Source organism: Chiloscyllium punctatum, chromosome 10 (genome assembly GCF_047496795.1).
Source record: "Chiloscyllium punctatum isolate Juve2018m chromosome 10, sChiPun1.3, whole genome shotgun sequence".
Taxonomy (NCBI): domain Eukaryota; kingdom Metazoa; phylum Chordata; class Chondrichthyes; order Orectolobiformes; family Hemiscylliidae; genus Chiloscyllium; species Chiloscyllium punctatum.
Window position 1 is genome coordinate 41,994,104 of NC_092748.1, and position 23,939 is coordinate 42,018,042.

Genomic DNA, 23,939 nt, shown 5'->3' on the forward strand with positions numbered 1-23,939 from the left:
TTTATGTCCCTCTATAACCAATAACATCCTTCAGCACTATCCACAACTCTACTGACCTTGGTGTCATTTGCAAATTTACTAACCCATCCTTCTATACCCTCATCCACGTCACTTATAAAAATGATAAACAGCAGTGGACCCAAAACAGATTCTTGTGATACACTGCTAGTAACTGAAATCCAGGATGAACATTTCCCATCACCCACCACCTTCTGTCTTCTTTCAGCTAGCCAATTTCTGATCCAAACTGCTAAATCACCTTCAATCCCATGCTTCCGTAAATTGTGCAATAGTTTACCACGGGGAACCTTGTCAAAACACTTTACTGAAATCCATATACTGAAATCCATATCAAGCATTTTACCCTCATCAACCTGTTTGGTCACCATTTCAAAGAACTCTGAGGTTTGCGACGCATGACCTAACCTTCACAAAACTGTGTTGACTATCCCTAATCAACTTACTCCTCTCTAGATGCTGATAAATGCACTCTCTTATAACCTTTTCCAACACTTTACCCATAACCGAAGTAAGGCTCACAGGCCTATAATTACCAGGGTTGTCTCTACTCCCTTCTTGTGCAAGGGGACAACTTGTTTTGCTATCCTCCACTCTTCTGGCACTATTCCTATAAACAATGACAAAGATCAAAGCTAAAGGCTCTGCAATCTCCTCCCAGGCTTTTCAGAGAATCCTAGGATAAATCCCATCTGGCCCAGGGGATTTATCTATTTTCACACTTTGCAGAATTATTAACACCTCCTCCTGTGATCCTCAGTAGCCTGTATTTCAGCATTCTCCTCGACAACATTGTCTTTTTCTAGTGTGAATACTGACCAAAAAAATTTAGTGCCTCTGCTTTCTACTCTGACTCCACGCAAAACTTCCCCTCGTGTCCTATGAAGGGCTTTTGCCCGAAACATCAATTTTCTTGCTCCTCGAATGCTGCCTGACCTGCTGCGATTTTCTAGCACGGCACTTTCGACCCTAATCTTTCTCCAAATCATTCTTTTATTCCTGGCATACCTATAAAAAGCTTTAGTGTTTTCCTTGATCCTATCTGCCAACGACTTGTCATGACCCCTCCTGTCTCTTCTCAGGTCTCTCTTCAGGTCTTTCCTGGCTAACCTGTAACTTTCAAGTGCCTTAACTGAGCCTTCACGTCTCATCCTGACGGAAGCCTTCTTCTTCCTCTTGACAAGAGATTCAACTTCTTTAGAAAACCACGGCTCCCTCACTCAACCACTGCCTGACGGGTACATACTTATTAAGGATATGCAGTAGCTGTTCCTTGAGTAAGTTTCACATTTCAATTGTGCCCACCCCCTGTAGTTTCCTTCCTATCCTATGCATCCGAAATCTTGCAAAATGCACCTTGATTGCCTTTCCACCAGCATTAACTCTTGCCCTATCCCTTTCCATTGCTAAAGTAAACATAACTGAGATATGGTCACTATCACTAAAGTGCTCACTTACCTCCAGGTTCATTACCCAGTATGAAATCCAATGGGGCCTCACCCCATCAACATACTGTGTTGAACGCTCTCGGTCAGATCCACCAACGTCAAGCCAGTGTTCTCTGACCACATCCTCCTGCTGGCCGACTGTCACCTACAGGATGAGTAGCGGGCTAGGAAGGGAATATGGAAGCTGAACACAAAGCTATTGACCTTGGGAAACACATTGGAGGAGCTCAAGAGGGACGACGCAGGTTGGAGAACCGTGAAGCCCCTCTTTGAATCCCCAGCAGACTGGTGGGAAACAGTAAAAGGGAACATCAAGAGGTTCTTCATCCTCAAAGGTATTCAGGAGGCAAGAGAGAGGCGAGGAAAACTGTCCCAGCTCCAGGAAGGTATGCAGAACCTGCTTCTGTTGCAGATGATGGGCGCTGATGTCACGGAGGACCTCAAGGAGGTGAAGGGCCAGCAAGCCTCGCTCTTTGCCTCTGAGGCCTCCAAGATCATCTTCCGGGCCAGGGTCCGGTCCGTGGAGCAGGACGAGACGTGCTCACGTTTCTTCCAGCAGATGCACAAAGAGAGCTCCGTGCTCAGCAGCCTAAAGGAAGAAGTTGGCTCGATAACGCCATCTCAGGCTGACATCATGAGGATCAGCAAATCCTTCTATGCCAGTCTGTATGACGCAAAGCCAACCGACAGCGCGGCCTCCCAGTCATTCCTGTCCTCTATGACGGAGGTCTCAGACGGCAGAACATGGGAGAGGCTGGACTAGCCACCGTCTCTGGACGAGCTGACCAAAACCCTTGAGTCCTTCGAAAAAAAATAAAACTCCCGGAAGCGACGGCTTACTGGGTCGAGCTCTATTCTGCTCTTTGGGACTTGATTGGCCAGGACCTGCTGGAGGTGTATGTCAGTTAGCTTCTGACAGGTATCATGAGTGAATGCATGAGGAAAGGCACTATCACCCTCATCTACAAGCAGAAGGGAGAGAGGGAGGAAATCAGAAATTGGAGACCAATCTCACTATGCAGAATGCAGATTACAAAATTTTGTCAAAGGTTATCGCCAAGCAGGTCAGGTCTACTCTGGGGTCGGTGATGCATCCTGACCAAACCTGTGCTGTACCGAGCAGGAAGATCGCTGAGACTCTCACACTCAAGAATACGATCACCTACACGCAAGACAGAGGTTTGGGCACCTGCCTCATCAGCCTGGACCAGGAGAAAGCCTTTGACAGGATATCACACGTATATGAGAGATGTTCTCTCCCAAATGGGCTTTGGGGAGGGAATCTGCAATTGGATCAGACTGCTCTACACCAACGTGGTCAGTGCAGTCTCAATCAATGGGTGGGAATCAGATAGCTTCCTAGTCAGATCTGGAGTCGGGCAGGGCTGCCCTCTCTCTCCTGCCTTGTTTGTGTGCTGCATAGAGCCATTTGCCGAGTCCATCAGGAAGGATGCGAGCCTGAGAGGGGTGACTATTCCTGGCTGCGGGGGCCTGCAGGTTAAGGCCTCCCTGTACATGGATGACATCGCCGTTTTCTCCTCAGATCCGCTGTCCGTGCAGACTCACGGACCTGTTTGAACTGGCTTCGGGGGCTGGGTAAACAGAGGCAAGAGCGAGGCCATGCTCTTCGGAAACTAGACCAACAAATCCCCTTCACCATCAGGACCGACCACCTGAAGGTGCTGGGTATTTGGTACAGGGGGAACTGGGGCATGCACCAAGTCTTGGGAGAAGCATATCAGCAAAGTGAGGCAGAAACTGGGCAGATGGAAGCTATGGTCGCTTTCTATCGCAGGAAAAAACCTGGTCATCAGGTGTGAGGCACAGACATTGCTGTTATGCGTGGCACAGGTCTGGCGTATTCCCAGAACCTGTGCCACTGCAGTCACCCGGGCCATCTCCCATTTTATATGGAGATCAAAGATGGACCGGGTCCAAAGGGACTCGATGTATAAAGATCTGGGCAACGGGGGGAAGAAAAGAAACACACCCAATGCCACCCTCACCCTGATGGCTACCTGTGTGTGGGGCTGCATCAAGCTGTGCATGTATCCCCGGTACGCAAACACCAAGTATCACTACGTACTGAGGTTCTACCCATCCCTGGTATTGCGAAGGATGGGCTTGGCCTCGCTGCCACGGAACGCTCCGAGTAGTTGGACCGTTCCTTATCACCTGCCCTTCGTGGAGAAGTTTATGAAGAAAAACACCTTTGACCACAAGTCCATCAGGAAGTGGTCAGCAGTGTCCTTGAGACCCTTCCGGAAAAGGAGAGGGCGGATCCTATCAAGCGGTTCCCTGAGCAGACTGTCAAAGTCATTTGGCAGAATGCCTCATTGCCAGAACTTTCCAAAAAGCACAAAGATATGGCTTGGCTGGTGGTGAGAAGGGCTCTGCCTGTGAGATCCTTTATGCATGCCCGGACTCTCAGCCGCACTGCACGCTGCCCTCGAAGCGGCTGCAGGGGAGACAAGACTGTCACACACCTCCTTCTGGAATGTGCCTACGCAGAAGAGGTCTGGAGAGGAATGCAGTGGTGTTTGTCGAGGTTCGTCCTGCGCAGCGCCGTGACGCGGGACTCCGTGCTCTACGGTCTGTTCCCCGGGACGCACATCAACTTGGTGAAAGACGCTCTCTGGGCAGTCCGAAACGTGTTGAACTTCCAGCTGAAGGAGTTGACCCCGACTGAGTGCTGCCGACTGGCACATTCCAAGGTCCAGCACTATGTGTTGAGGGACACGCTGAAGCTTGGGGCAGCTGCCGCCGAGGCGCGGTGGGGAAAGACCACTGTGTAACATCTGCCTGCCTAAGAAGAACAGGGGGCCCACCCAGTCATTTGGGTTCTGCTGACGCTTCAGCAGAAGAGCTAGATAGTAAATGTACAGACTTGTATATATGAAAAATAAATGTCGATGTCTATATGTAAAGCAATGTAATATGTGCACAAGAATGGCATAACCAATTGTATAGAAATCCAAATAATTTTACGAATAAAGTTTATTTTTGAAATTAAAAAAATGTGTCAAGAAACCATTCTGCGCCCATTGGATAAAGACTGACCCATCTAAATTACTTGACCTATAGTATTTCCAGTCAATATGTGGAAAGTTAAAAACCTCATAACTACCCTGTTACTCTCGCTCCTGTCCAAAATTATCTTTGCTTTCCTTTCCTCTACATCTCCAACTATTTGGAAGCCTATAGAAAGCTCCGAACAGGGTGACCCCTCCTTTCCGGTTTCTAATCTCAACCCACACTACTTCAGGAGACGAGTCCTCAAACACCGTTTCTGCAACCTTAATACTGTCCTTGACTAACAATGCCACTTCCGCCTCTTTTACAATCTTCTCTAACTCAAACTTGAAAGGATTCAGAAAAGATTTACATGGATGTTGCCAGGGTTGCAAGATTTGAGCTATAGGGAGAGGGTGAACAGGCTGAGGCTATTTTCCCTGCAGCTTCAGAGTCTGAGGGGTAACCTTATGCAGGTTTATAAAATCATGAGGGGCAAGGCTAGGGTAAATACACAAGGTCTTTTTTCCTGGGATGAGGGAGTCCAGAACTAGAGGGCATAGGTTTAGGGTGAGAGGAGAAAGATTTAAAAGACACCTAAGGGGCAACGTTTTCACAAAGAGGGTGGTACGTGTATGGAATGAGCTGCCAGATGAAGTCGTGGAGGCTGGTACAATTGCAACATTTAAAAGGCACCTGGATGGGTATATGGATAGGAAGGGTTGGAGGGATATGGGCCACGTGCTGCCAGTTGGGGATTGGATGGGTTGGGATATCTAATCGGCATGGACAAGTTGAACCGAAGGGTCTGTTTCCATATGCTGTACATCGCTAGGACTCTATGACTCTGTCCCTTCTGAAACATCTAAATCCTGGAACCTGCAACAACTATTCCTAACCCTGTTCTATCCAGGTCTCCGAAAAGGCCACAACATCGAAGCCCCAAGTACCAACCCATACTGCAAGTTCACCCACCTTATTCCAGATGCTCCTGGATTTGAAGTAGACAAACTGCATGTTGGAGAACTCTTGTAACCTTGAAACTTCATTTTTGAACTCACTACTGTCAACCTCCTGGACACTGGAACTACAATATAGGATCCACCTCCCTGTTGAATAAGTTTAAACTCTCCCGAAGAGCAATGGCAAATCTGCCCCCAGGATGTTGGTAACCCTCTGGTTCAGGTGTGTGCGTGTGTCTGTGTCCATGTCCGTGTCCGTCAAAGACACAAGGTGTACAAGTCTTTATTCAGTTTCCACCACCAGGAAGAAAACAAAGCACTCAAGTGGCCAGTGACAAGCAGTGCCCTTCACACCAAAGGGCAATGCTGTGTGATCAAACAGTGAAGGGGAGGGCAGGGATTAAATCAAAATAGAGTTGGAGGGGGAAAATAATGCACTCCACTCCCTACGGTGCCCACCTCTCCTTGAACAGCTCAAGGGTGTTGGTGGACAAAGTGTGTTCCCTCTCCAGAGAGGCCCAGGCTCTAAATATAATCACGGATGAGGGGCAGGTTGTCGGCCCTAAATGCCCAGACCGGTTTTTGTCCAGTTTGGCCAGGCCCAGGAGCAGACCCACTACGAGTTCCTCAGACCTAGCCACCCCCTCCACACCGGTTGCCCAGAAGTGTGCGACTGAAATGCAACCAAAAACAGAAGGTTTTTTAGAAAATCAAAAAGGGAATGCAAGTGCCCACACCCAATATATACATGTCCACGGACTCCACAGCACCATAGAACAAGCAGTTGGGCTGGGAGTCTGTGAACCACTGCAGTCTGCGGTTGCAGGGGACTGCTGCATGCAGCACCCTCCACTCCAGATCCCTCCACTCCAGATCCAAGCAAAAGGGGAGGAATCAATGCTTTTATTGATGAAGTTCTAGTTAGAATGCCATGCCTGAGAATTCTCATGTCGGTTTCCCCTGTCCTAGGATGTGTATGTTGCCCCAGTCAAAGTGGTGTCTTTTTTTTTGTCTGTATGTATGGAAAGTAGTGATAGTAGGTCATGTCTTTTGGTGGCTAGTTGATGTTTCTGTATCCTGATGGCAAGTTTTCTGCTTGTTTTTCCAATGCAGTTTTAGTTTTTGCATGGTATCTTGTAAATGACATGAGATTTGCTGGTAGTAGCTAATGGATCCTTTAGTTTCATTCATCGTTGGATAGATGAGAGCAGTTTGTTCATGTCGCTGCATTACTGTTTGTGCTAGGAGATCTAATATGGTGATCCCACGGGTGTTCTGTTGACTTGTTTGCAGGTTTTGCTATTGAATGTGAAGTGGGTGGTGAGGCACAGTTCCACTAGCTTGAAGATATTGTTTTTGCTGAAGTTGACGATGCTGTCTAGTGCTTGTGGTCCTAGTTTTCCTCGTAGTAATGTCAGGTCGATTTTAATTGATGTGAAAAGGGCTGTAATGTCAAAGGAGACCATTATTTCGTCCTCTTCTATTTTGGTGTCTTCGATATTCAGGAATTCATAGGTGGAGGGAATGGTATAGGTCTTCAATTAAGTATTTGCTTTTGGAGGAGTTTCTTGATTAGTCTGTTGGTGTACCAGATAGGGAGGGACCTACCTGCTACACCAACTGTACCTGTGCTTCACCATCCATTTCACATTCAATAACACAATCTACAAATAAATCAATGGAACACCCATGGGATCACCAATATCAGGCCTCATAGCACAAGCAGTAATGCAGAGACTTAACAAGCTTCCCTTCCATCTATCCAACCCAAACTCTGGGTCTGCTTTGTGGATGACACCTTTTGTCATCACAAAAACAGAACAGATTAGAGGAAACATACAACAATATCCTGACAGGCATAAAATTCACAAGCGGAGGAGAATGACAGACTCCCATTCCAAGACATGACAATTGAGTGTATAGTTAATGGAGAGCTTCAAACCAGTGTCTACAGAAAAACAACAAACACAAACCAAATACTTAGCTTCTAAAGTTATCATCCCAACACCCACAAATGGAGCTGTATCAAGACATTATTCCAACAAGCTACATCATACTATAGCCCCAAAGAACTACAAAAAAAGCAGAAAAATATCTATACAATGTTTACGAAAAACTGATATTCAATAAACACAATCCGCCAATTCCTCGAAAACAAACACAAACAAACAATCAGACAGACAACGCAACCAAAAACTATAGCCACATTACCTGACATCAAAGACATATCAGAAATGACTTTCAGACTACTCAGACCCCTTGGCACTGAGCCAATTAGATACTACCAGCAAACCTCATCACAAGATATCATGCAAAAACTAAAACACTACATCGGATAAACTAGCAGTACACTTACCACCAGGATATGCACAAACATCAACTAGCCACCAAACTAGCCACCCACTATCATTAGTTTCCATACATACAGACAAAAAAGGACATCACTTTGACTGGGACATCACATACACATTCTAGGATAGGCGAAACAAAGATACGTATAAGAATTCTTAGACATGAGCTCCATCAATAAACATAATCGATTTAGGTCCTATCTACCTTTCCTTAAAAAACCAGAAATGACATCACCCTTCTTAAGGAACCAAGGCCTGTAAATAGAGGCAGGACATACCACCAGCACTTCACTGGAGACTCTCACAGATGATGGCCTCTAGTATCGTGAAAGAACATCAGAAAACAAATCTTCCATCGCAGCGAGCAAACTTATGTACATATCAACCTGAACTACATAACTTCTCAAATTGTTAAGATCTTCAAGATTATTCAGGATCGATGCTCCAATTAAAAGTCACCTAACTCTAAAATCTAATGAAGACAAGCTGAGTCTTTCTAATGTTTCCTCCTTCCAGATATCAATCTAGTAAATCCTCTGATCAGCCTCCAATGCATTTATTTAATGATCAATTCCTCTAAGAGGCAATTAGCCTTCCTGATTAGATGTTGATACAGCATACAATCTTTTGTGATTTGTGCACCATAACTCCTAGATCCCGCTGCACTTTGGAATTCTGTGGTCATTTTCCATTTAAATAATATGCTGCTTTATTTTTGGTCAACTTGAGGTTTTCCAATATTGTACTCCATCTACAATGTGGGAAAATGTGCAATATCCACTTTTACAGAAAAAAAAGCACAGTTTATTGTGCAAATTGAGAAAGACTTCACACTTCTGTAGTACAGAGGCATCTGAATGTTCTTGCACAAGTCACAAACAGCATGTCGAAGGCATAGGGTACAAAACTAGGGGAGATTTGCTACAACTGAGAAAGGTATTGGTTAGTCAACAGTATAGTTAGTGTACTATATACCATTTTGGCCTCCTTATTAAAGGACAGAATATGCTTACATTGCTCATCCAGTTAGTGAAATAGTTAGAACTCAGGAATAAGGTCGGTGCAATCACTATTATGAAGTTATACTATAGGTCGCCCAGTAGTCAGGGGGAGAAAAAAAAAGTCAGCAAATCACAAAGATGCAAAAACAGGATTGTTGTAGTTGATGATTTTTAACTTCCCTTATATTGACTGGGACCCCCTTAGAGCCAGGGGTTAGATGGGGCAGAATTTCTAAGGTGCATCCATGAGGGTTCCTTGAAACAATTTAGATAATCCAACTAAGGAAAGGGCCATGCTAGATCTTGTATTGGGGAATGAGTCTGACCAGATGATGCAAGACTGAGTGGAGGAACATTTTGATAACAGCGATCATAACTCCCTAAGTTTTAAGATAATTATCAATAGGATGACACTGGTTCTTGGGTGAAAGTGCTAAATTGGGGTCAGGCTAATTACAACAGTATTAGGCTGGACCTGATGAAGTTAGATTGGGACAGTTGTTTGAGGGGGAATCTACATCTGATAAATGGGAGTCTTTTAAAGGCCCTTTGATGGAAGTACAGAACCAGTATGTTCATGTGAGGTTGAAAAATAAGGATGGCAAGATTCAAGAACCCTGGATTAAAGGATTTTGAAAGTTTAGTCAAAAATAAAAAAAGTATAAGATAGATTTAGGAAACTTGAGGAATAGAAAGGAAATAGGGAAGAATATATGAGACCTGTCATCAGTGGTGCACCACAAGGATTGGTGCTGGTCCATTGTTTTTTGTAATTTATACAAATGATTTGGATGGGAATATAGGAGGTATAGCTAGTAAGTTTGCAGATGACAACAAAATTGAAGGTATAGTGGACAGCGGAGAAGATTACCTCAGAGCACAACAGGACCTTGATCAGATGGGCCAGTGAGTGGCAAGGAGTTTAACATAGATAAATGTAAGGTGCTGCATTTTGGAAAGGCAAATTAAGACAGGGCGTATACACTTAATGGTAAAGTCCTGCAGAGTGTTGCTAAACAAAGAGACCTCTGACTTCAAGTTCATAGTTCCTTGAAAGTGAAGTCACAGGCAGAGGGGCAGCATTTGGTATGCTTGTCCTTAATGTTCAGTGCATGGACTATAGGAGTTGAAGGTCATGTTGCGTCTGTACAGGACATTGGTTAGGCCACTTTTGGAACATTGTGCAATTCTGGTCTCCCTCTGATAAGAAGGTTGTTGTGAAACTGGAAAGGGTTCAGAAAAAGATTTACAAGAAATTTGTCAGGATTGGAAGATTTGAGTTATAAGGAGAGCTGAAGAGGCTGCGGCTATTTTCTCTAGACCATCAGAGGCTGAGGGTGACCTTATAGAAGTCTATACAATCATAAAGGACAATGTCTATTTACTACAGAACATTTGTTTAAGGTGAGAGGGAAAAGATTTTAAAAGGGACCCAAGGGGCAACTTCATGCAGAGGGTGGTGTGTGAATGAACTCAGCTGCCAGTGTAACTGGTGGAGGTTGGTACAATTACAACATTTTAAAAGGCATCTGGATGGGTATTTGAATAGGAATGGTTTAGAGGGATATGGGCCAAATGGGATTAGATTTATTTAGGATACCTGGTCAGCACGGACGAAAGAGTTTGTTTCCATTATGTACATCTCCTATAACTAAGAAATTAGGAGGGCTAAAAGGGATCATGGTGTGTCCTCGGCAATTATGATTAAGGAGAATTCAAAGGCATTTTGATACACATTAGGAACAAGGTAGCTAGGAAAAATGGTAAGCCCATTCAAGGACAAAGAAGGGAATTTATGCATGGAGACAGGAAAAATGGTTAAGGGCCTTAACAAGTACTTTGCACTGCAATCACCAAGGCGAAGGGCATGGATTATGATAAGATTAGAACGGGGGTATGTTGGTATTATAGGGCATGTTGATATTAAATTGGTGGTGGTGTTGGGTGTCTTGAAAAACTTTAAGGTTGGTAAGTCCCCAAGGCCTGATACTGAGGATCCCAGGATACTGAGGAAGTGAGACAGGAAATTACTGGAGACTTGACAAGAGATCTTTGTATCCTGTTTAGCTACGGGAAGTTCCCAGAAGACCCAAGAATAGTCGATGTTGTTCTTTTATTTAAAAAGGCCAACATGGATAATCCAGGAAATTATAGATTAGTGAGCCTTTCATCAACTGTAGGGAAATTATTGGAGAAGATTCTTAAGAGACAGGATTTACTTGCATTTGGAAAAGAATGGCTTTATGCAGGGTAACATCTTATCTCTCAAATTTCATTGAGTTTCTTTAAGTAAGTGACAATGATGACTAATGAGGGTAAGGCAGTGAATGTTGTTCACATGGATCTTACTAAAGCACTTGACAAATTCGTTCATGTTAAGTTTATCTGGAAGATTAAGTCACATTGAATCCATGATGAATTGGTAAGTTGGATACAAAATTATGGCTTGGTCATAGAGAGGGTAGTAGTGGAGGGTTGTTTTACTAGCTGGAGTAGTACAGCCAATGTTGTTCATCAAGGATAGTGCTGGGACTTCCATTGTATGTAATGAGTTGGGTGAAAATCGGTGGTCTGATTGGTAAGTCTGCAGAAAGGAAAGGTCGTTTTTATGAGGAAAGGTTTAGAAGGTTCAGTCTATACTCATTAAAGAATGAGAGATGATCTTGTTGAAACACGGAATTTGAGATCTCAGCCGCTCTGAATTTCTGACAGCACTTTAAGTAAATGCTGAACTCTAACTCAGGCGACTGGTCTCAAAATGAGGGATCTCCCATTAAAAGACCAAGATAAGAATTTCTCCTCAAAGGTCACAGGTCTTTGGAATTCATCTTCCCAAAGGACAGTGGAGTTGAGGTTACTGAACCTATTCAAGGCCATGATTTGGAGATGCCGGTGTTGGACTGGGGTGTACAAAGTTAAAAATCACACAACACCAGGTTATAGTCCACCAGGTTTAATTGGAAGCACACTAGCTTTTGGAGCGATGCTCCTACATCGGGTGACATCGCTCCAAAAGCTAGTGTGCTTCCAATTAAACCTGTTGGACTATAACCTGGTGTTGTGTGATTTTTAACTTTATTCAAGGCCAGGTTACAATCAATTTGTAACCTACCCCAGAATCAAAGATAAAGATACAGGCAGGAATACAGACTTAGAGCCACAATCCAATCTGCCATGATCTTGAATAGTGGAGTATGGTCAATGGGCCATAAAGTCTATTCTTATTTCTTCCTCTATACTGTCCAGGCAAAGGGGAGAAAAAGAAAACTGCATGGTGACTGATGTAAAATTTCCAGCTATGGCTCAGAGTTAGACCACTCAGCCAGAAGATGGGGGAGGGGTTTAGTTTCTAAGCCAGACACTTACCACCAGATCAGGATTGAGACTGAACACATATGGGTGAATGTTTCTGAATCTTTCTCAATTCTATATTGAAATCATTATGTTTCCTCACCTTAAAAAAAGCAAGTATATCCTTCTCTAGAGGAGTAGTAGTAGTAGTAGTAGTAGTAGTAGCCAGGCCATATAACAAGTAAAGTTTACTTCAGCATGTACTGAGGTAGCAAAGCACAACAGTTTGGCAGTAGAAATTATAATACAGGTCTAAGTGTTTACAGATTTTTAACAGGATAAGTGATGATTTATGGGATACCACATTCAAATTCACACACTTTAAAACCATTTGACATACTGTAACAACTACTATATATATGAAAGGATATGTGAACTCTGACAAGTCCACAGCAAAGAAAAGTTAGAGATTAAATTTCAGGAAGTTGGAATGGTTTAGCTATTGACACTGAAGGGCAGGGAGAAGTACAGAGTCCATTCAAAAACTTAGTTTGGTCAGTGCAGGGAGGGGTTTGCAAGGCTTAAGGTGGTTACAGGAATATCCAGGGAGAAAACACATAGATCAATTTACAATGGAAGAATTTTTCATTTCAGCTAATGTAGGTTAAGTAGGACAAGAGAGATGGGTGATTAGAATTTGGTGCAAAATAGGACACAGCAGAGCTATGTCAAGTTTATAGAGTGAAGGACAGGTGGAAAGCTGACTGGAAAGCACAAGTCGAAATTTACTGAAAGAATAAAATCAAGATTGCATTGTTCTACTGTTTTCTGTCAGTTAGCCAATCTTCTACTCCTGCTAATATATTACATATATACCATGAGCCCTTACCTCAACAAGTTTTTAATTTGCATCTTATAGAATACCTTTTGAAAATTCAAGCATACAACATCTAAATGATTTCTTGGTGCAGAATGTAAACAGTTCTAAAAGGTGACAAGACATTGAAGCTTTTTGACTTTCTCTCATCAGAATTAGGATGCAAGAAACAGACTTGAACAAAGGGACATCATTTTCTACAACACGAGAATGTGTCAATTGCTTGGGCCATCAGTGACTTTGTCATATCTCCATGCCAACAATAATTCTCAGATCAGCTATGTCGATTCTAAGTGGTCGAGTTGCTGTCATACAGATGTAGCAGAAATTGGCAGTCTCCACAACCCCTTTTTTGAAAAAGGTAGCATGTAAATATTGGGTACAACAAATTTCTTTTCCCTACATAAAATAAGTTCCTGTTCATTTATCTATCTACTGCTTCCCTTTGAAAACCGAACAAGCAAATTAAACAAGGAGCCGAATAAAGGACTAGTGTAGAAAAGAGGGTAGTCAAGTTAAAAAGAAAGCATGTGATTTTCATAAACATACAGAACATAGGATCAGAGATTCAGCTTGAGGTTATAAAGACACTAAAAGAAGCTAGGCAATCACCAGAACCTCAGATGGCTCTTCCGCATGACACACAGGCTTGGATGATCAATGGGCAACAATGCAACAACATTTTGAACTTTCACTGAAAAGAGAAAACCTTACATTCCCTGGTTAGAGTGTGGAAGAAAAAAAAACACATTTACTTACTCCTCATTCCCAAGCATTCCTTTGAAATGAGAATTATTAATTGTTTATTAAGCGTCATTTAATATAACTCATTACAACATGACTTTTCTCAACATATGATTTTTACTTCATGTGTTTAACCATCTGATAAACCAAACATTATTTCAAATCAGTAAAACTTACAGTGATGAATTTATGTATTGGAATCTTCTCCTGTCCTTCAGCAATAGTGTAAAAAAGTAGATCTTCCAGACTGGGCAGAAGACCTGCTTTTTGTCTTTTTCTAAGGGGAAAAAAGGGGACACATTGAGACATTGCAAAAAAGTTTCAAGTAAATTAAACTTGTAACAACTATGAACTTTTAAGAATAACCTGCCACAACTTAGTTCTGACACTGAGTTACAATTTGGAACATACAAGTCAGAGGCAACACTTCCAGAACAAATGAGCTATATTTTAACAAACTCAAACATTCCAGTGATTAAAATGATGATGTGTGAATGACCCAGGATTTGTAGTCAGCCGTAAAATGATGCCAACTGTCAGTGACTTATGATAAAATGCTGTCCACAAAGATCCAGCATTTCTAGCATCCTAATGTCAACTATAGGGAATCTCTCTCTGTCTGATGTGATCAAGCCAGTTAAGCAGCACACCACGCTGAAGATTTTTCACAAATAAGTAAAAAGCAGTGAATATCTTTCACTTGTTAAATCATATTGCAGAGAACAAAATAAGATAGGAATATTCCTATGAGTTAACAGTAGAAGCTGCAAAGGTTAAAAACTTAAATTGCAAAAATCTATGAAAGTCTACTGAATGATTATTATTGTACAGGCAATGCTCCACAATAAAAATAAAATTCCAGGTCAAAGAAACTACTCAATAGTAATAACATAGTAGGTTAATAAAAAGATAATTATACCTAATTTCAGACGGTGAGATTTTTTTGACTGGTTTATGTAGCAAGACCAATAAAGTGGAAAATGAAGTAGTACAAAAGATTTCCACCTGCCAAGACTTCAACGCCACACATGGAAAGGCAAAAACCATGACAGTTTATGAATTTCCATCTTTAACTGCACATGTTCAAATTAACAGTGCTGAAGACTAACCATTTAACTGTCAGTATAACTGCAAAATTTGGGTGTACATTGCCATTCTCCTGATATGTACTGAAGCAAATATAGAAATACCATACTTTTCAAGCTAAGTCTTTAGATTTACCAGAAATATAAACAGGAACAAACTTTATTATGAGAAATTTGAAATTATGAAACTATTTTTGTATGAGCAGTAAGAGTCAGTGCTACAGTAGCGAAACAGACCCTTCGGTCCATCCGGTCTATACTGAACATAATGCCAAAATAAACTCATCCCACCTGGCCCAAAACCTCAAATCCTTTCCTATTTCTGTGTATATACACACAAATGGATAGAGTTTTTAAAAAAAACTTTCTAAAGTTAGAAGGTAGCATAAGTTGGAAAAGACAACCTCGCCTAGAGACACAGGTTTGGGTCAAATTGAGAAGAATACGACAGTGCTCCTGCAGACAGCTGTTGAGAGGAAGCTTTACCATAGGCAGAGGTAATTGTAAACATTCAAAAATGATATGCCAGCTGAGATGGCAAAAGTTATTTTGGATTGCTTATGCAAAGAGCTAGAATAAACAAAGTGCAGAATGGCTTCTGTGTATGCAGTAAAGTTCTATAGCTTATATATTTTAAGTGAAGACTATTTTGAAAACCCTAACATATGAAGAACATCTGCAGTGTCAATTGTACCCGATTTAATTTCGTGCATCTATGGTCTTACAGAAATTACTCAAATAAATGGCCAATCTGGAATTCCAATGTTTAATTAGTAGTGGCCACTTAGATATCGCTGAACTTTAAGGAACATTCGTGGCATTAACTGTTTCAACTTTGCTATTTCATAAATTGCACAAATCGTGCTACTTGATTAGAAATTATGGCCTGAATTTTCAGTATAAAAATTGAGTAAACTGAACAGGAATTTGTAGACAAATAGACAGTTAAATGCTTTAAGCTAGAAGCTAATGCAAGAGACAACCCTTTTCTTCAAATGGTGTCGAAAGGTGTGGCACTGGAAAAGCACAGCATCCGAGAAGCAGGAGAACAGATGTTTCAGGAAGGCATAAGATTGGCTAATGTGGTGCCACTGTTTAAGAAGGGTGGCAAGGACAGGCCAGGGAACTATAGACCAGAGAGCCTGACGTCAGTGGTAGGCAAGTTGTTGGAGGGAATCCTGAGGGACAGGATGTACATGTATTTGGAAAGGCAAGGACTGATTAGGGATAGTCAACATGGCTTTGTGCGGTGAAAAGCGTGTCTCTCAAACTTGAGGAAGTAACAAATAGCATTGATGAGGGTGGAGCGGTAGATGTGATCTATATGGACTTCAGTAAGGCGTTGGACAAGATTCCCCATGGGAGACTGATTAGCAAGGTTAGATCTCACTGACTACAGGGTGAACTAGCCATTTAGATACAGAACTGGCTCAAAGGTAGAAGACAGAGGGTGGTGGTGGAGGGTTGTTTATCAAACTGGAGGCCTGTGACCAGTGGTATGCCACAAGGATCGGTGCTGGGTCCTCTACTTTTTGTCATTTATATAAATGATTTGGATGTGAGCACACGAGGTACAGTTAGCAAGTTTGCAGATGACACCAAAATTGGAAGTGTAGTGGACAGCGAAGAGGGTTACCCCAGATTACAACAGGACCTTGACCAGATGGGCCAATGGGCATAAGAAGTGGCAGATGGAGTTTAATTCAGATAAATGCGAGATGCTGCATTTTGGGAAAGCAAATCTTAGCAGGACTTATACACTTAATAGCAAGGTCCTCAGGAGTGCTGCTGAACAAAGAGACCTTAGAGTGCAGTCACAGGTAGATAGGATAGTGAAGGAGGCATTTGGTATGCTTTCCTTTATTGGTCAGAGTATTGAGTACAGAAGTTGGGAAGTCATGATGCAGATGTACAGGACATTGGTTAGGCCACTATTGGAATATTGTGTGCAATTCTGGTCTCCTTCCTATTGGAAAGATGTTGTGAAACTTGAAAGGGTTCAGAAAAGGTTTACAAGGATGTTGCCAGGGTTGGAGGATTTAAGCTATAGGGAGAAGCTGAACACGCTGGGGCTATTTTCCCTGGAGCATCTGAGGCTGAAGGGTGACCTTATAGAGGTTTACAAAATTATGAGGGGCGTGGATAGGGTAAATAGACAAAGTCTTTTCCCTGGGGTTGGGGAGTCCAGAACTAGAGGACAAAAGTTTCAGGCGAGAGGGGAAAGATATAAAAGAGACCTAAGGGACAGAGGGTGGCATGGGTGTGGAATGAGCTGCCAGAGGAAGTGGTAGAGGCTGGTACAATTGCAACATTTAAGAAGGATTTGGATGGGTATATGAATAGCAAGGGTTTGGAGGAATATGGGCCGGGTGCTGGCAGTGAGACTAGATTGGATTGGGATAGCTGGTCGGCATGGACAGGTTGGACCGAAGGGTTTGTTTCCATACTGTGCATCTCTGACTGTAAGCCCTTCATCTGAATTTTGGGGGGATAGCTCGGAAAGCAATAGATAGATGCTGGTGGAGAGTGATGGTGATAGGTCGGAGGGGAGCATGGAGCAAATAGGTGGAAGGAAGTGGACAGAGCTGTTTCAGTTCTTGTCAGCAGACACAGTACTGAACGACAGATCAACATTGTCACAAACAGGCTTCAAATCAAGGTTCCCCATTTTGTTGTACAGTAATCCCTAACAGGTACCTCAAACCATTTAGTTCTGGAATAAGTAGGAATGAAATGGCTCCCCTTCTTTATTCACTCGACTCCTTGATTGATCACAGCGAAGTTAATTTGAAAATGGATTCTTTCGTTTGTCAAACTTTTCTCCCCGAGCCAAATGTACTCGTGTTTAAAAGTAGCCAAGGCCTTCTTCAGTTAACAGAGAGAAAGTCAATTAATTATTAAACCCAGAAAGAATTAGTAAGGTAACACACAGGAGAAATCAAAAGAAAGTCCAGAAGATTAAGAGCAAAAAAAACCAGACCAATCAGTCTCAAAATTGTTTGTGAAGAACAAATAGTTGAACATTACAATATAGAGGATACCAGAGGCGCTGATGTTGACACGTAAAGAGCCTCTTTCATGGTCCTTAAATTTTGCAATTTGGTTGACATTCTTTAGTCCTGATTCCTTGCAAATGTGATAAAACTACAATGTTCAGGGCAAGAGTGTGTCCTTTTGTTGCTGTTTCTCTTTTGTCCAGATGCTAGCTGACTTCTGCAAAGCCATGTTGGTTTAGCTGCTCAATATAATCTGCGCGGCATTAATGCTGAAACTTTGACTATTAATCAAAGGCTTTTTAATCAAACTAGTTTGAAGAATCCTGAGGAAAGTAAAATTCTGGAAATATAAATTGGATTTAAATTTTGCTCCAGCACATTCATAATATAATTCAAATAGGTAATGAATCATACATAATGTTTTCTTTCCTCTGGAAAAATATACTGTAGCAGTCTCAACTGTTCTTCTACATATTGTTACTTTAAAACAACAGGACATGGCAACAATAAAATACATCTTCTAAGCATCCTTGTACAGACTACCACTTCCTAATTTGCAATAAATATGAACTTTTCACATATTAAGAGCAAACCATTTTCTTTTTGAAGAACCATTTTTACTCACCAACCAACACACCATGCCCACATCCATTCCAACACCAAAGAATCCCTCCCCAGGCACTGTCCTGGATATCAAGGAACTTTTAAATATTTCACGTACTAAGTAAGTGACGCATGCACACTAACAAGAATTGTAACTGTCTTCTCTAATATACACTTTTGTGCTCAATTAAAAATGAAAGTTACATAAATAACATTTCAATATTAAATTAAACTTTGTTCTAGGTGACTTATCTCCTCCTTTGCAGGATGAAATCACCATTGAACTGTTCAACTCCATCCGGTGCTTGCTGCCCACTGTTGATGCCCAAGACAATATAGGTCCCCTCAAATATACAGCTTTTTTGTTCATCCAAAGCACATTTATTTGGAAGATAAATATTTTAATCATGGAGTTTGGACTGCAAAAGGTACTACACAACATTTGATTGGTGGAATCAATAACTTATTGAAATCTAGTGTCACAATTTCTTAACACTGAAATTAAGATGTGAATCAGTTTGCAATATGACACAACATAGAACATTTTGCAACTGCTTACTACACTTCTGATTCATGGATCCAGAATCCTACTTTAAAAAGGTCACAAGTACCCATCATGCTTCATTCTTGGGTAAGGTTTTCTTCATGTAAATGCCACGAAGTAGAAACTCTGTTCTTTTATGCTGCTACAGGCGCAAAGATTAGTGTTTATAATTACATCAATACAGAACTAAACACACATGAGTAAAGCAAAATGCAAAACATTTCAGTTGAGGACTTCTACTAAGGACCTTCAAACTAGAAAGGCATATTCTTTCCAGAGAACTTCATTAGTCACCAGCCTGTAAAACAATCTTTATCCCCAGTCACTGTTTCATGCCCAATAGGTAATTCTCTATTCATGCTAAAAATATTGCCTCCAACACTGTGCTCTTACCTTATGACTTAACCTTTTGAGAGACACCTTGTCAATCAACTTCTACAAGTATAAATACAACACATCTACTGGTTCCCCTCTCGTTGAGACTTCCTCAAACAGTAATAAATTAGTCAGAAAGCAATTGGTCATGTTAGCTTTCGTGCAAAAGCCCCATCATATCAAATACATTAATAATTTCAATTGATTGGCTCTAAATAATCTGCACTCTATTTTGCATAGCTTTTGTAGCCAACTGGTGGCACAAAATGGCATATACCATTTGAAATGGAGCTGAATTTGGCCAGATTGCATAGTATACAGTATGCTTTGGTCAGCAAGACACAGGAACTTTCAAGTATGAAGGAGATCAAACACTTGCATCTACATTGTAGTTTCTGCAACCTCATGATGCCCCGAAGTACTCTTTGTTCAATTAATTGTTTTTGAAGTGTGATCAGATTTTATTGCAGAAATTATGACAGCTAGTTTGCACATAGCAAGGTTCCAATGGAAGAGCTGAAAATTGCAGACTGAAAATATTGGCAGATATTTACTTCTCAAAAATTTCCAAGCGTTTATATACCAGGTGCGCACTCTAAGAAATAGCTCCCTTTTCCAAGCTGGCGATAAAAAAAGCAATCTCATGGCACTCTTTCAACAAACAGCAGGTGAGTTTGCGCCAATATCCTGACCAATACTCAACATCCTTAAAATTATCCAATCATTATCACAACTTGTCAGACCCTACTATTTACGACTGAGGGGGCAAAAAAGTGAATATAAGGAATATCAGATCAGCCATGATCCTATTGAATGGTGGAGCAGACTCAAGGGATCGACTGGTCTAATCCTGTTCCCACTTCTAATGGTCTTACTTCAGGATGTACATGTATTTGGAAAGGCAAGGACTGATTAGGGATAGTCAACGTGGCTTTGTGCGTGGGAAAAAATGTTTTTGAAGTAACAAAGAGGATTGATGAGGGCAGAGCAGTGGACGTGATCTATATGGACTGATGGTAAGGTCCTAGGGAGTGTTGCTGAACAAAGAAACCTGGAGTGCAGGTTCATAGTTCCTTGAAAGTGGAGTCGAAGTAGATAGATAGTGAAGGTGGTGTTTGGTGTGCTTTCCTTTATTGGTCAGAGTAAAAGGAGTTGTAAGGTCATGTTGCGGCAGTACAGAATATTGGTTAGGCCACTTTGGAATACTGCATGCAATTCTGGACTCCTTCCTATCAGAAGGATGTTGTGAAACTTGCAAGGGTTCAGAAAAGATTTATAAGGATGGGCTATAGGGAGAGGTTGAATAGGCTGAGGCTGTTTTCCCTGCAGCATCAGAGACTGAGGGGTGACCTTATAGAGGTTTATATGAGGGGCATGGGTAGGATAAATGTACAAAGCCTTTTCGCTGGGGTCGGGGAGTCCAGAACTAGAGGGCATAGGTTTAGGGTGAGAAGGGAAAGATATCAAAGAAACCTAATGGGCATTATTTTCATGCAAAGGTTGGTACAGGCTAGTACAACTGCAACTTTTAAAAGGCATCTGGATGGGAATATGAATAGGAAGGGTTTGGGGGGATATGGGCCAGGTGCTGGCAGGTGGGACTAGATTGGGTCGGGATATCTAGTCAGCATGGTCAAGTTGGACCGAAGGGTCTGTTTCCATGCTTTACATCTCTGACTAAGTTCACCCTTAGCTATTTTGAAATTTATATAACCCATATGGCCAGTTATATTTAATGATATTAAAATACATGAACTGTATTTAATGCTATTTACCAACGCAAATCCTTGATAAACCACCCCTTTCACTTTAACAGACATTTGATCAGTATACATTGACTTGTGAAAAACTCAATGACATTTAATTTTGCTTGGATTTTAACACCGATTTAATGCTTTCATACACTAAATTACCTGTTCCTTTATTAAAGCACTTCAGTAGTAGTTTGCTACTGTATTCTAAATGTGTGGTCAGAGATGCAGCTCCAGGTTCTGGCTCATCAACTACACCAGAACTTTCAAAACTTATGATTACTCACATGGAACCACAATGGCACAAAATTCATAAGTAATCAAGTAAATGGGACTAAGAACTGCTGGTTAAAAACACGTCAAGTCATTCTCAAGATGGTAACTGGCATGATGTGTGATTTCATCAGTATCAGGCAGCTTCTCAAATTAAAAATTTGTAGTTCATAATTTTTTTTCCACGATGATAAAGTGGCCCTTTCTAGTAAAAGGTCAATGAGCTGAGATATTTGCTGTTTATTTCTCTATTGATGCTGCCTGGTGTGCTGAATGTTTTAATATTTTCTGTTTTTATATTAGATTACCTACAGTACTTTTACTCAAGTAATTCTTAGATTGCAATCTTTAAGCAAAGTAAGACAAACAGAATTATGGCATAGAAAGTTTTTAAATCATTTAAAACCCTACAAAAAATGGAACTGATAAGGAGAATTACAACAAACAGTTGCAGATGTGAAATAAATCCTTAATGTTAAAACAGAAGAGGAGAAATGAGAGAGAAATTCAGGAGAAGGTATGCTGTTATAAATATGTGAATAACAGAAAAGACAAACAGAAGAGCACAATGTACAGAATACCCAAGAAGCCATTATGAAATCCATAGCATGCAATCAAAAAAGATTATGAAAATTTAGGGTTAGTGTTAGGATGGGAGAAACTGAACCAAGCTTTTTTGTTTTGTTAGATAATTAACAGCAAAACAGTTTTAAACTATCGCAAAAACATGGAAACCTGGAGTCTAGAGACAATAAATATGAGTAGCGTTCATCATGACAGATTGTAACCACCCAGTCAACTGCTTGTTACTTCCTTCCTTTACCCCAACCCATTAGGCCAGACTTCCTCCTAGGATTCCCTTGCTCAAGCTCTGGACTTATTGTTTCCCCCTGTTTTTCTCCCATCTTCCCTCTTGCCCTCACCAAGCTTATGCTGTACATAAGACACATCCTCATGTTCTCCTGACCCCTTTCCCACTAAACTGCTCATCATCAAATTTCTATTTTTGATTCCAAAGTATGACGCTAACTGTTGTCATTGTCAAAAGCTCTACAGTATGGAGACAGGCCCTTTGACCCAAACTGATCCATGCCAACCAAAATATCGTCCACACCAACCCCACATCCTTTGCCATCCATGTATTTGTCCAAACGCCTTTTAAATATTGTTAATGTACCCACCTCAACCACTTTCACTGACAGCTCATTCCATATGCATACCACGTGCTGTGTAAACTCTCTCCCATGCCTTCACTGCCTCTAGACTTTACTGGTTTGACCAACTTCCAACTTTCTACCTCCTCCCTTAAACTTCAGGTCATAGAATCAGATGTATAGCACAGAACCAGACCCTTTGGTCCATTTCATCAAAGCTGACCAGATACAGTATCCTAACCTCATCTAGGCCCATATCCCTCTAAACCCTTCCTATTCATATACCGATCCATACACCCTGAGTGAAAAGGTTGCCCATTAGGTCCCTTTTAAATTTTTCACCACTCACCTTAAATCTACGCCCTCTAGTTCTAGACTCCCCCACCCTAGGGAAAAGACCTTGTCTACATACCCTTTCCTTGCCCCTTATGATTTTAGAAACCTCGATAAGGTCACCCCTCAGCCTCTGACACTCCAGGGAAGACTGCCCAGCCTATTCAGCCTCTCCCTGTAGCTCAAATCCTCCAATCCTGGCAACATGATTTTTGAACCCTTTCAAGTTTCACAACATCTGCCATCTAAAATTATATTTGCTTTCCAATTCAACAATGGCCTGGCACATTCCCATTTCTGAAACTGCCTCCGCCTACACATTTGTCAGATGACTGTGCTCCTCTCATTCCTGTTTCTTCAGCAAGCCCAAACGTAATCACCAGGTTTTGCTTTCAGCTGCAACATCTGGGATCCCCTGCTGAAATTATTATACCATAGTTTCCTCCTTTGAAATACTCCTTATTGGCCTGTTTGGCCAACTTTTGGTCATTTGCCCTGATTTTTTTAGCTGGCTCAGTATAATTTTTAAAAAATATCTGAGACATACCTTGGCATGTTTTATTACATCAATGGTGCTACATAAATACAAGCTTATTGTCATAACAGTCTGCAGTCTTGAAACAGTTCACTAACAGAGTGATATACCATAGAAAATCATTTGGTCTTTTGTCTTTGAAAGGTCGATACTATCCTGCTCTTTCTTCTGCTAAGCCTCCTCCACCTCTTTCCCCCACACCCCCACCCCCTTGGGTATTTATGTAAGAAAGTTACAATCAGACGTGCAGCCACCAACCGGTCAGTTGAGATTCCAGATCACAACTTGTCCGAAAATTAAATGACCTCACACCTTTTCTGACGCTTTCATTCACTAACTTAAATTGGTATGATCTATTTCCCAAACATTCTCGCATATGAAATACTCCCTACTGGGTTACTGCTCATGACTTTGTATTCAAATTAAAGCTGTTAGTGTGTTCTATGATCCAAAAATCCAGTTCTTCGTCTCCTATCTTATCTCATAACTGAAGTGCCTCAATCTGGCAGCCCGAAGGGAGGAGGTATGGCTACAAATGAACTGCAGGTCTGAGGCTCCCAAATTCATACTAAAGAAAGCACAGGAA

General features: G+C 41.5%; 1 protein-coding gene across 2 annotated transcripts in view; it reads right to left on the reverse strand.

The window, feature by feature from the left end:
• LOC140482067 (glutaminase kidney isoform, mitochondrial-like) overlaps positions 1 to 23,939 on the reverse strand; it is a 130,365-nt gene that overhangs the window by 105,498 nt on the left and 928 nt on the right. For both annotated transcript variants that reach the window (XM_072578976.1, XM_072578978.1), the window contains exon 2: positions 13,882 to 13,981. In XM_072578976.1, coding sequence (XP_072435077.1) covers positions 13,882 to 13,981 — 100 coding nt within the window. The remainder of the gene's footprint in view (positions 1 to 13,881; positions 13,982 to 23,939) is intronic.